Source organism: Tasmannia lanceolata, unplaced genomic scaffold (assembly GCF_043159265.1).
Source record: "Tasmannia lanceolata isolate RefF3 unplaced genomic scaffold, GAP_Taslan_0.1 ptg000018l, whole genome shotgun sequence".
Lineage (NCBI taxonomy): Eukaryota > Viridiplantae > Streptophyta > Magnoliopsida > Canellales > Winteraceae > Tasmannia > Tasmannia lanceolata.
Genome location: NW_027518695.1, coordinates 26,491,023 through 26,504,580, shown reverse-complemented (window position 1 = coordinate 26,504,580; position 13,558 = coordinate 26,491,023). Strand labels below are relative to the sequence as shown.

The following is a 13,558-nucleotide window of genomic DNA, read 5'->3' as shown; positions in this document are numbered from 1 at the left end:
TAACTTCTGAACTACCACTCTTGAAAAACTCGCTCTGCACTCCTGCTCGTACTGATTTGAGTGTCGAAGGGCCTGTCCGGAGTAACGACTCCGGATTGGTCTTCTGACCTCGTGTGCTCTTGTGCAGGACTCAGCTCCTTCACTTCGGTTCCTCAGGTCCTCCAGGTTAGCTCTTACGTCACTGCCATATCTGTTACCAATTTTAGGCCTATTTGTACAAGGGTAGTTATGAAGTTGTGAAGTTGTGGTTCGGTCAGTTGTTGTTTGTAGATGTTGTTTAGTTAGTGGAGGGAGTTTTATGGGTGGAAGTGGGTAGTTATATGGCATGGTGGGGATCCTCAAGGTGGGCCTACCAAGGAAGATAGAATCTAAGGCATGGTGGGGCCACAAAGAGTGTGCCAAAAAAAAAACTCTTGTGGTTGGTGAGAAATTTCTTAGGAATATGATACGTGCCTAGATAGATGGGTCCCACTTAGAGTTGAATAAATTAGGATTTAGCAATATCTAAATTGGCTTTTAATATTAATGTGGCTGCTAGCAATATTTTTAGTACTTATTTATATTTAGTAGAATATGGAGATTTTATATAACTATTAGCATATTGGCTACTCTTAGAATAGAAAGCTATTATTTGATTAGGAAGTAGATTTGGGTAGGATTCTTGTTAAGTAGGAAAGTTGAATCGGATCTATGGGTTATAAATAAGTTGTAATCTTTTATTTCATGAAGGAAGAAAATTGTTAGAGAAAGTGTCTTGTGCACAAAGGAGGACTGATCCTTCCCCCGAAGTTGATCAAGAGGCTGATCTTCCCAATTCGGGTTCGTAACATAATCCTTGTGGGATCAACCAAAAGTCTTCCCCCCTAGGGTTACGGTAGGTGAAGTTTCTCCTCCCTACCACCTCGGGATGGGTTAAATTCCTCCTCCCTTTCTCGAAAGGAGTAAAGTCTTCTATAAGCTCATGGCACGAGGCAAGTTTTGAGTTTGGTTTATGTGGGACTATTCACTTTGCAGTTTTGAAAAACCTAAGGGAAAGTTGTACGAGGAGCGCATGCCTGGAAGCCCATTGCCGAGTCCTCGTGCAGGGTTGCTCCTTGGTTGTTTTTGTGTTGAGCTCTGGGCTTGGGTTTGAGGTGAGCTCAGGCGTCAGGTTTGTGTTGGGGTCAGGACCCAGGTTTGTGGTGAGCTCGGGGCTCGAGCTTTTTACAAAAGTGTCTTAGTTGAAAATAGGTGTGGTTGCATCATCGTGGGTCCTAGACTTCAATTTTTGAAAATTAACTTTTGGTCTGAAATTTAGTATCATTTCGCAAGCGTATAAAAGGTGTCACTACTACTGACAAGGGGACTCATCATTGTGTTCGCAGCTGCGTGCTCCCATTAGCCGAGTAGAGCAAAATGAGATGTCTACACCCGCCTAGTTCGAATATCCAAACCATTCAGTTGTTGGGCCTTATTGTTATTAGATTGTGCCCCAAAAATCAGATCCATTGGATGATTCTAACCCTTCAATCTATAGATAAACTACACCATATAGAAATCTATATAGATCGAAGACTTAGGATCATCCAATGGAGATGATTTTTCGTGGTACGATGTATGGATCCTACCAACTAAATGGTTTAGATCTTTGGACAAGGTGGACCCCACTTTATTTTAAAAAAAAAAATACATGCACCTCCACGCATACACTATGTAACGCATATTTACTAGCAAATTCATTGCCACCCTTAGTCTAGTATCCAAACTGCTCATTTGATGGGCTCAATGTAAATAGGTATTTCCCCAAAAATCATCTCCATAGGATGATCCTAACTCTCCGATCTATCCTATGGAGTTGATTTTTGGATCAGCCTATTTATATTGGGACCCAACAAATGAACCCAACAAATGAACGGTTTGGATCTTCGAAACTGGTGGGCCCAAGGGATCTTCTTGAATACACTTTTAATGATGTCCACCTTCTTCAAACATCTAGACTTGCATTAGTGGGCCCACCAAAGATTTGTGCTCAAAGAGAGAAGAGAGAGTACTAGTTGTCAGATTTAGTACTTGTGGTTCAAAGATCTAAACAATTCACTTGTTAGGCCCCAATCCATCGGTTGGGGGGCTTCACAACCAGCAAATTGGGTGGATTCATCACTTGTCCCTTATTTTTGTACTTTTCCTCCTACCTAGGTGTCTGTTTGCAATAGGAGCAACGTCACGTGGGGCATGCCATGATGATCAACAAGATCAATGGTCCTTATTTCACACACACTATCTATTCAGTACTTCTAAGTTCTAACCTATACTTTCTATCTTAGTCCATTTCCAACTTTATTTTCTTCATCAACCACACCTTTACCTCACAACCACACAATCAATTTACGGCACCAAGCTATCCAAGTAGGCAAGTAGCCACACAATGAACCAATACCATATTATATGAAAAAATAAGAATCTCAAAATCTCTCTCTCTCTCTCTCTCTCTCTCTCTCTCTCAACAGAAGGAAAGAAAAAATAAAAATGAAGAATTTGAGTGTCATTATCTTGCTGGTTTCCATGGCTCTCATGTTACACCAGTGTCAAGCTAGGAGAGAGTTACACCCACTGATTTTAGTTCCTGGGAGTGGTGGGAATCAGCTTGAAGCCCAATTGACCGAGGCCTACAAACCATCGAGCCTTTTGTGCAAGAAGAAAAAGGGTTGGTTTAGGATCTGGTTCGACCCCCGCGTTATTGTAACTCCTCTCACCAAATGCTTTGCAGAGAGAATGACTCTTTACTACGACCCTCAAATTGATGACTACAGAAACGCACCTGGTGTTGAGACTAGGGTCCCTCATTTCGGCTCTACTCAAGCCCTTCTATACCTCGATCCTCATCTCAAGTAAGCTTTTATTTGTTTCGTGTCTCCTTAAAATAGATATGTTTTATAGATTGTTTGATTGATTTTTTGAACTTGTGGTAACATTTAATTAATAGTTTAAGAGTGTAAAAATGAAGAGAGGAGGGTCATTTCCCTCATTAGAAAAGAACCCAAGAAACGGCACGGGTGGGTCACGCATGACCATTCAATTGATGACTTCTATAGTTCTATTACACTGTTTGGTTGGCCATCATCTCGGCTCTGCTAGGGGTTTTATAGGGGTTTTGGGTGCCACATCATCTAAATACTTTGTTTGATTGGAAAATTAAGATTTAAAGTTGACAAGAGTGTCGGTCCAATGGGGACCAATAAAAGTTTGGAACTTTGTATCATCAAAATAAGTAGGTCTCAGGGCATGATCCATTTTGAAATAGGGTTTTGCTAAGGGCACTGGTTAAGGTGTGTTGGAAACGTATTTTTTCACATGTTTTGATTATGTTTTGAGACTTTTACGAATATCTTTGTACTTTTTTATCAAAACATGTGTAAAATTATGCTTCCAATGTACCTTTATTTATGGGTAAGTTGGGGTTTGGCGGGACACCTACTGGTTTATTTGATAAAGAGATAAGATACATCCATGGGCGCAATACGCCATCCCTAAACTCAAAATACATGAGGTAGGGAGATCTCGGCTCTTCGGAATGGTTGGAGAGAGTCACGCCTCCTATTGTTTGTCAGGCGCCGGACCCGACCTTCAAAGAAGTCTCCTCTTTTTCTTTTTGGAAGTAGATGGCCAATTTTGACTGCATCAGCTGGGCAGCATAACGTATACAACTTCCTACGGGACCTGAGGAATGAAGTTAGACAACCGTTGAGTCTTTGATCTCCTCTGGAGTTGGAGTTCCTCCCTCCTCTCGATAGAAATGACTGAAACCGAATGAGATAAAGATTGGAAAGGAGAGGAAAGAGGAACTCTAAACCTAGGAAATCAAACTGTTCAATACCTATGAGTTTGATGAGAGTATGTTGGGGGTCTTTGGGAGCACCTAGACCAAGATTTCTGTGGGATTTTCTACCATGATTCGTTGGAGTCCTCTAATTATGCAGCCTCTTCTTCGTTGTCCTCTTGGTCCACTGGGATTAAATTGACTAGATGATGGTCATCCGCCCATGTTACTTTCTGCCTTAGAGTTTTTTTTTAAACCTTCTATGATATCCATTTTTGAGATATTGAAGGAGTTTTCTGATTTTTTATCCTGACTCTCTTCTGGGCATTCTGTTTCTGAGGCTGTTTCAGATGAATGGCTTCCATTCTTGTCTGATTCATCTTCAATTTCTTCATCCGATTCTTTCTCCGCATCCCATTTCTTGTCAGCTTTCGTGGCAAAGTCCGGGGCCCTGTTCCGAGACAGGACGATTGGGCAGATTTACTTTCATCTTCTACTTCCTCCAACTGGTCTAAAGTTGAGTAACTATTCTACAGAGTGATGGTGTGGGGTGTGGGTGGTCTGTGGGCCACCCAGGTTCGTGGAATGATTTGCTCGTTTGGAGTTTCCAGAGCACTCACTTCCTCAGTCTCCTGCATATGGTCAGCTTGGGTAGTAACTTTGGACATTGACTTGTCATTGGTCTTGCTAGTGGGAGAAGTTGTTTCTTGAATGGTCTTCTCCTTTGTGACTGGCAGCCATTCTTGTTGTTAGAGAAATGATGGAGAAGATAAAAAGTGAGTTAGGGAAAACACCCCCTTACTTATGTATTTATATAAAGAGAGAATGTTACAAGTGACCATTATGCCATTAGGCATACACATCTAACACTGCCCCTCGAGATGGAATGTAAATGTCAAACATTCCTAGCTTACTACAAATGTCACTTAATTTGGCTTTATTTAATGGTTTGGTCAACATATCAGCTAATTGGTCCACCGATCTAGTAAACATTGTGCATATCTCCCCTTTCTAAATCCTATGTCGGATAAAGTGGCAATCGACCTCAATATGTCTGGTCCTCTCATGGAAGACTAGATTTGTGGCAATGTGAATCACAGTCTTGTTGTCACAATATAACTGAGAAGGAGATGGAGGAAAACCGATCTCTGACAAAAAAGAGCGTAACCAGATAAGCTCGCCACTTGTGTAAGCCATAGCTCTATATTCAGCCTTTGCACTAGATTTAGAGATAGCATCATGCTTCTTACTTTGCCATGACATAAGGTTACCTCCCACAAACGTGCAATATCCTGTGGTAGATCTCCTGTCAGCTGGAGATCCTGCCTAATCTGCATCTGTCTATCCTTCTATCTTCTGGTGTCCAGACTTCTTAAACAACAAACCTCTACCTGGAGAACTTTTCAAGTACCGAAGAATTTGAAGCATTGCTGCCTAGTGTGAAGTGTGAGGTCAGCTCATATGTGAAGTGTGAGGTGCCCAGTGAATTTGAAGTGTGAGGTGAGCTCATATGTGAAGTGTCAGGTGCCCAATGAATTTGAAGCAATGCTGCCTAGTGTGAAGTGTGAGGTGAGCTCAATGTTGCCTGACAGCACCAATAGCAAAGGAGATATATGGGCGAGTGACTGTGAGATATATAAGTTTACCAACCAACCTCCTGCATCTGCTAGGGTCATCTAATATAAGTCTCCCTCGTTGGGAAGTAATCTCACATTTTGTTCCATGGGAACTGAGGCAGGTTTCACTCCAAGATAGCATGTCCCCTCAAGTAAGTCCAAGACGTATTTCCTCTATGAGAGGGAGATCCCCCTGGTGGAATACGTGGTTGACAGCAAGAGACCACGTGGTTGAAGAGGTACTAATGTAGAGGCCATCTGTGGTTGACAGCAAGAGACAGAGAGCACGAACAGAAGGTATCTTTGGAACTAGAGAAAAAGTCTCGCCATAGTCCACGCCAAAGGTTTGAGTATAGCCTTTGGTAACCAATTACGCCTTAAGGCACACAACAGTCCCATCAGGTAAGTATTTAACCGTGTAAACTCAATGATAGCCAACAAGACAAGCAAGGAAGAGGTACTAAATCCCAAGTCTCATTAGTCTGAAGGTCCTCCATCTCGAGATCCATAGCTGTCCACCACCCTGGGTGATCAATTGCCGCAGGCAATGACTATGGCAAAGAAACAGAGGACTAGGAAGACACAAAACTATGAAAAGCAGGCATGAGAGAATCATATGAAATAACAGAAGAGATAGGATGAGCAGTACTACGAGAATGAGTACGAGAAGCAATAGGAGAATCGACAGGTACCTCTGAAATGGAATGAGAGATCTCCTGTTGAGCTAGCGATGGCATTGCCGGAGAGGGATGGGCTGTAAATTTCATTTCAGTCGGCGCTGATAGGCCTTCCTAGTTGTTGGTGGTGGACGAACAGGTACCTCTAAGGGACACGAAGTATCGCAAACAGGGACAATCTCAGGCATCGGTAAAGGAGGAGATGGAGAGGGAGTGACTACTGGGTCAGGAAGAACGGGAATAGGCAGAGGAAGGTTCGAATCAGGAGAGAGGGGTTATCATCCTAAGGGATGAGAAAGTAGCTCGGTCTCAAAGAAGGTGGCATCTGCCGAGGCAAAGGACCGACGTATGGGCGGGCTATAGCAACAGTAACCTCTCTGGGTCCGGGAGTAGCCCAGGAAGATACATCGTTCAGATCTAGGATCCAACTTATCCAGACCAGGATCATGGTTGTGGACAAAGCACATAGCCAAAGATCCGAGGAGTGAGAGGGAAAGGGTCATGATGAGGACGTAAAGTAGCAAAAGGTGATGAACCTCCAAGAACCAAGGAAGGAAGACAATTGGTAAGGTAATTTGCAATTAGGATGGCATCACCCCAATAACTCTTCACATTTGTATAAGAAGAAAATGGGTGCCATCCAATAAGGATCTCATCTTCCATTCGGCTACACCATTTTGCTGAGAGTTTTGGGCACAGGAAGATTGATGAAGAATACCACGAGTGGAAAGAAAATCATCAAAACCATTTGATATGGAGAAATACTCATGCATTATCAGTGCGCAAATATTTGAGGGTACAATTAAATTGATTGGTAACTTCTGCATGAAAAGTACAAAAAATAGAGAAAACTTATGAATGATCCTTAAGTAAATAAAGCCAAGTCATGCTGCGAGAATAATCATCAATAAAGATAACAAAATATCGATGTCCAAAAATAGATGTAGTCCATGCGAGACCCCATACATCATAATGCACTAAATCAAAAGGGTGTGAGGCCCGACTAATAAGCCTAGAAGGAAAGGACACACGTTGGTGTTTTCCAAGTTCACAGGTCTCGCACTGAAAAGATTGAACAAGTGAAGAAATAATAGATGCCCGCCGTAAACGCTCAAGACCAGGATGACCAAGACGATAGTGCCACTAATAGGCATTGATGGAGCTGTGCAAAATGGCATGGGGAGGGCCACAGTCCAAACGATAAAGCCCGTCTACCTCACGGTCCAAGCAATCGTCCTCCCAGTTAAGAGATCTTGAAACAAACAATAAGAGTGATAAAATGAGATAGAATAGTTAAGATGTTTAGTAAGCTGACTGACTGAAAGCAAGCTGAAAGGGGACTCGAGAACACATAAGACATAGGACAATGTGGGTCTAGGATGAGGGTAATAGACTGAGAATAAAGAGGAAGAAATGAACAAAGGAAGATGTACCTATCATATGATTGGAGATGCATGGGAGCTACTTGGCTGAGCGAAACCCGCACTCGGGGGGTGGCTGGGCCGGACTGAGATGAACTGGCCAAGGACTCTAAAACATCCGGTGCTGAAAGGTGCGCAGATCGACCAAAACGAGGCTTAGTCGAAGGGCGTAGCTCAAGGTGCAGAGCATAGCATGTCTTAAGATAATGTCCCTCTCGTTGACAGTGAGAGCAATAGGCACGTGGGCAGCCACCATGGCTAGCAGGAAGATCATGACCAGCGCCATGACCACCATGGCCAGAATCACGACCACGAGCATGAGCAAAGGTGCCTCCACTGCAGGCAGCACGATCACCCACTCCATATGCCCTAGTCACAGTGCTATCAACAGAGGGAGCCGGCACAAAATGACCAAGAAGACACTGTTGGGCACACAAATATACCTCCTGAAGGGAAGGCATAGTGCCGGAGCTAAAAATCTGATGTCGAAGATGTAGTAACTTAGGGCCCAAAGTCTCGAGGAAGTGAACAACACGAAGTTGATCACGCTGCTATGCAACCATAATCAGATCAGTGGTAAGGGGCATAAGAACATCCAGCTGCTGGCAATGGGAAACAAACTTACTATAATAGGTAGAAAGAGGAGTGTCACCACTCCGAAGATGCATGCACTGTGAATAGGTGGCACAAATGCGGGCAAGGTTGCCCACCTCAGAATAGAGAACAGCAGTATGATCCCAAATCTGTCGGGAAGTTGGAAGGTTCATCATGGTACTCGCAATCTGAGTGGTCATACTCTGCCATAAGAGAGTACGAATAAGGGCATCATCCTGTTCCCACTTCTCATAAGTGGGATCAGTGTAGCAAGAGGATCACGACGAATAAGATACACCTTCCCCCTAGCAATAAGGTAAGTCTCCACAAGCACTTTCTAATTCATGTAATTGGACCTGTCAAGCTTGACTGTGGTCATGGGTGGGAATGAACCATCCACCAAAGAAGAGGGACTATACGAAGAGTTGGATGTGCGAGGCGAAGGGGCAAAAGTCACAGAAGGCTGCCCGAGAGAGGGATCCTCAATAACGGGGGAATCCATGTGTAGAAACCAAAGCTAAGAGGCCCACCGGCGATAATGGGCAACTCTGAAAATGGAGATCGGAGATGTCAGGAATGGAGATCACGGTTCCGATAGAAAACAACAGAGGAAGAAGGCATGAGAGAGCCTCTAATACATAAAGGAAACGATAAGGAGTTGGAGCCTCGGAGTGAAGAGAAGAAAGGGGTAAAGGATTTCAAACATGAGGAAAGAAAAGAGGATTAGGGTTTGAAACTTAGGAAATAGGGTAGGAATATAGGATATGAGGGTGAGTATGAGAGAGATAGAGAGAGAGTGAGAGTTGTCGTCTAAGGAGACGGGGGGTTGCGGTAACAGTATGGGGGTGCTATTGGGATTGGGGGTGAGAGTGATGGGGTTACAGGAGGTGGGCGGTATCGTGGTAGGGGGGGGGGGGTTACGGAAGTGGAGGAGGCGAGGGGAAGGGTCTCGGGGGGTGGGAGGGGTGAGGGAGTTAAAGGTACGAGGGCAGGGGCAGGGGCAAGAGAGGGGGGGGGGGGGGGGGAATTAGAAAATGGCCCGCTTCTAGCGAATCAACTTCTTGCTGGCGGGTCTTTTCGTCGAACCGCCCATTGGGTGTTACGGAAGTGGAGGAGAGTGGGGTAAGGGTTGCAGGCTTAGGGGTGACAGAGGAGAGGTGGGGTAGGGGAGGAGGGGTGGGGTGGGATTGTGGGAGAGAGAGAAGAAGAGGTGGGAGGCGAGAGGGGGGGGGGGGTGTTACGGAAGTGGAGGAGAGTGGGGTAAGGGTTGCGGGCTTAGGGGTTTGTCAGGGGTGACAGAGGAGAGGTGGGGTAGGGGAGGAGGGGTGGGGTGGGATCGTGGGAGAGAGAGAAGAAGAGGTGGGAGGCGAGAGGGGATGTGGGACCGATGGGATGGGTTGGTGCCGAGAGAAGAACCGGGGGGAAGGGAGGGATTTTCCACGGGGAAGGGACTGGCCGAGAGGTAGAGAGGGATGGTGGTCCCTAGGGGATCAAAACTCCAGGGCTCTGATACCATGTTAGAGAAAGGATGGAGAAGAGAAAAAGTGAGATAGGGAAAACTCCCCCTCACTGATGTATTTATATCAAGAGACAATGTTACAAATGACCATTATGCCCTTAGGCATATACATACGTGATACGTCTAACACTTGTTTTGCCTTTTCAATTGAGGATTGGTGTTTGTGACTCGCTGACAAGCTTCTATTGAATGATTGAAATCCTTGCATAAGGAGCATGATCTTGGTTTCCATTCATATTCAATTCTTTGTCTGCTGGTTCTAGTTGGGGTCACTATGGTTATGGAATCCGTAAGCTCACACTCAGTGTCTATTTCCATGCAAAGACGAGTGCAGCTCAATCTGCTAGTATATGTTGTTTGCTAGTCCATAAATTAAGGAATACCAAGGCCACTTGCTATTCTACTGAGGCCAGGAGGAGACTAGAATTCAAGAGGGAGGCCAAGGAGGCGGATCCAAGCTGGACTTATGCTAAGCTTGAGTTTCTCCAAAGGCATTCCAAGGACCCATTTGCGGAGAATGAGGGTTCTGCCTCCGAAGTTCAGGTTTGGGGCTTCAAGCACTTGGGCACAGTCTTCTTGATGAGTGAACTTGAATAGGAAAAAAAACCCCGAAAATGCATAGAGCTGCAATTCCCCTTTGACTTTCCATTTCTTAGGAAGATATTCTTTAAGAGCAACGATATTGGGCCTCCTTCTGGGGAATTAGCCCATTTCCAATGCACCTTAACTAGGGCACTCGTTTGCTAAATCCTTTGTAATACTTGGGGTTGTTTAAGTCAAAAACTTGAAGAACATAAGTATATTATTTATTTTAACTTTACTAAGCCTTCCATTTTTCACAAAATAGATGAGGGGGATAAATAATCTAAATTAGAATGAAAAGATAAGGATGTGTGGATTCGAATTACAATCGCCTTCACAAATGTTGGGGTCAAGCCCCTAAAAACCCAAAGCAATCCACTTCAACTTCAATCTCTAGGGCTGAAAATGTTGGATACTCAAATGTGTTAGACAAGTTGCCCAAACAACAGAAAAAAAACAATCACAAACCCCAAGCAATCCACCCCTGAGAGAAATAAATGAGTTCCAAAGATCTTGGGAAATCCAAAGAGGCTATTCCTGTACGTTCATCACAAAATATTTCTAGGTTCCAATACCCCAATGTCAAATAGCTGCTACGAAGCACAATCAAGAAAACATAATATATGCCCCAGCCACACCTTCATAACTACAAATACCTGGATTCGTTATAGTTCATCGCGTGATACTACAACCATCCCATGAATTGGTTATCCCTAAGCAAGTCACAAAGGGTATAACTAACATACCTTGTCTCTTCATTGGATCAATAACAGGGTCAGAGGGATCAAAAACTGGTGTCGAAATAAATGTTTGCATATAAATGGAAGGAAATATCACCATTTGAAAAATATGATCATCTTGGAAACTGGGAACCAATAGAGTCACTTGCCTGAGTGAAACAACAAAAATTAGTGTCATGGCATTTCCATCTTGAGAGGTTAATCACTGCCCTTATATTATACCATTATACTAGAGGGGCCAAACATAATTTATAGAGAGATTTGTAGGAGAGAACAACCACCTTAGGCGAATTAAATGAATAAGACAAAATCTGCTAAAAAGCGAGCCTATGCAAAAGCGAGCCGCAAAATTGCCTAGCAAATCCCTCTATACCATAATCAACATCCCATTATACTAATAATGGGATAAAGTGTATCACTATATAATACCATACTAAAATATGCCAATTATGTAGTTTCTTATATGAGTCTCATGAATTGGCATCCCATAGAATCACTACCGAAAACTAAGGCCCTGTTCATTTTGGATTTTGAGAATTGATTTGGAGTAATAAACTGATTATTGGACTGAAAATTGTGTATAATTAGTCCAATAATCAGTTTTGGATTGAAAATTAATTCTCGAAATCCAAAACAAATAGGACCTAACTTGATTAAATGAAGTAAGAGAAAACTTAGAAGTCAGAATGAAAAGAACTTTGCTCATTGTTTACTAATTTATTCATTCTACCGAAAACTAAGGCCCTGATTATTTTGGATTTTGAGGATTGATTTGGAGTAATAAACTGATTATTGGACTGAAAATTGTGTTTAATTAGTCCAATAATCAGTTTTGGATTGAAAATTAATTCTCGAAATCCAAAACAAATAGGACCTAACTTGATTAAATGAAGTAAGAGAAAGCTTAGAAGTCAGAATGAAAAGAACTTTGCTCATTGTTTACTAATTTATTCATTTATTTTCAAATGATCCAATGCTTTGGCTTCCGCCAAGAATTGAAATCCTAGTCTTATAGCAAAAGAAACCTTTAAGCATAGAGGGAAGTTCAAAATTTTCGAAATCAACATCCACCAGGACAAACATTTCATGCCAACCCTCTCCAAGCTCTTGAAACCCCCTTCACTACCCTATGATTTTTTCATGTCGAGCTAACAATCCTTCCATTTTGCAGGCACATCACAACATACATGGAACCCTTGGTGAACTCTCTAGAACAACTTGGCTACATAGATGGTGATAACCTTTTTGGGGCGCCCTATGACTTCCGATATGGCCTTGCTTCCGGAGGTCACCCCTCCCTCGTTGGCACCCAATTTCTTCAAAACTTAAAGGAATTGATCGAGAATGCAAGTGCATCCAACGGTGGAAAACCAGTGATAGTCCTTTCACATAGCTTAGGGGGCCTATTTGTCCTCCATCTCCTCAACCGAAATCCATCCACTTGGCGCCAGAAATTCATAAAGCACTTCATCGCATTGTCGGCTCCATGGGGCGGCACGGTTCAAGAAATGCTCACCTTCGCTTCGGGCTACACCCTTGGCGTGCCCCTAGTGGACCCATTGCTAGTAAGAGAAGAACAAAGGAGCTCAGAGAGTAATCTTTGGCTTCTTCCTTCAAAATTCTTCGGCCAAACGCCACTTGTGATTACACCAAATAGGACTTATACAGCTTCCGATATGCCACAATTTATCGAGGACATCGGATTTGAGCGAGGGGTTTATCCTTACACTAGCCGGATTTTGCCACTAATTGAGGAGTTAGTTGCGCCACAAGTGCCTGTTACTTGCATAATAGGGGGTGGGATTAAAACCCCAGAAACTTTATTTTATGGGGAAGATGGGTTTAATAAGCAGCCTGAAGTTGTTTATGGGGATGGAGATGGGACAGTGAATATGGTAAGCTTGTTAGCCCTTCAATCAGAGTGGTCACATGTGGCAAAACAAGTTCTTAAGGTGACTAAAATTCCACATGTCTCACATACCTCAATTCTCAAAGATGTTGTTGCTCTTAGGGAAATAATTGGAGAAATTTCTGATATAAATTCAGTTGGTCTGCTCGCAACTGCATAGCAATCAACATTCACTTGTTCTTAGCTTGCCTTGACCTGTGTAGCTTTGGCTTATGTAGTTTTAGATTTTTTTTTAGTTTGCTCACTAAATTGCCACCAGTGTTCAGTTGGGCATGAATAGACTTTGACTGATATGAACGGTCCACTTGAATTGGTGGATATTAGGATTGCATGATTGGTGTAATCTTTGAGCAATTGGAGACCCAAAGGAAGGGTTATTAAATGTACGGTTCAGATCAAACAAAAGTGGGAACCACGGTGCCATAATGAGGTTTACATGACACTTTTTTACCCTCATAATTTTTCCTTCCGTTCATTTGTTTGTGAGACTTCGATCATAGCATAGTCTTTTATTTGGATCATCTGTTTGTCTGAGTCATTGATCTTGGCAAAGTCTTTTGTTAAGAGTATCTATTTTGTAACTTTTATCGAGAAATTATATGGTGCAAGGCCTTACAAAAATAAGGCCCTTGAAAGTGCCAACCTTGATATTTGATCCAACAGCAGCTTCTCAAAAAGTGACCTGCTGTTGGATCAAATATCAA

General features: G+C 43.0%; 1 protein-coding gene across 1 annotated transcript; it reads left to right on the top strand.

Annotated features, from left to right (window-relative positions):
• The first annotated feature begins 2,427 nt into the window (after positions 1–2,427).
• LOC143851648 (alpha/beta-Hydrolases superfamily protein) lies at positions 2,428–13,333 on the top strand. Its single transcript, XM_077361123.1, has 2 exons — positions 2,428–2,867; positions 12,117–13,333. Exons 1-2 carry the CDS (start codon positions 2,506–2,508, stop codon positions 13,012–13,014), a joined length of 1,260 nt encoding a protein of 419 aa, XP_077217238.1. The 5' UTR covers positions 2,428–2,505; the 3' UTR covers positions 13,015–13,333.
• Positions 13,334–13,558: the final 225 nt, after the last annotated feature.

Excerpts from the sequence above, each read along its gene's own strand:
- LOC143851648 (XM_077361123.1), top strand. The coding sequence starts at position 2,506 with ATGAAGAATTTGAGTGTCATTATCTTGCTGGTTTCCATGGCTCTCATG. Across the intron at positions 2,868-12,116 it reads TACCTCGATCCTCATCTCAA|GCACATCACAACATACATGG; the intron begins GTAAGCTTTTAT and ends TCCATTTTGCAG.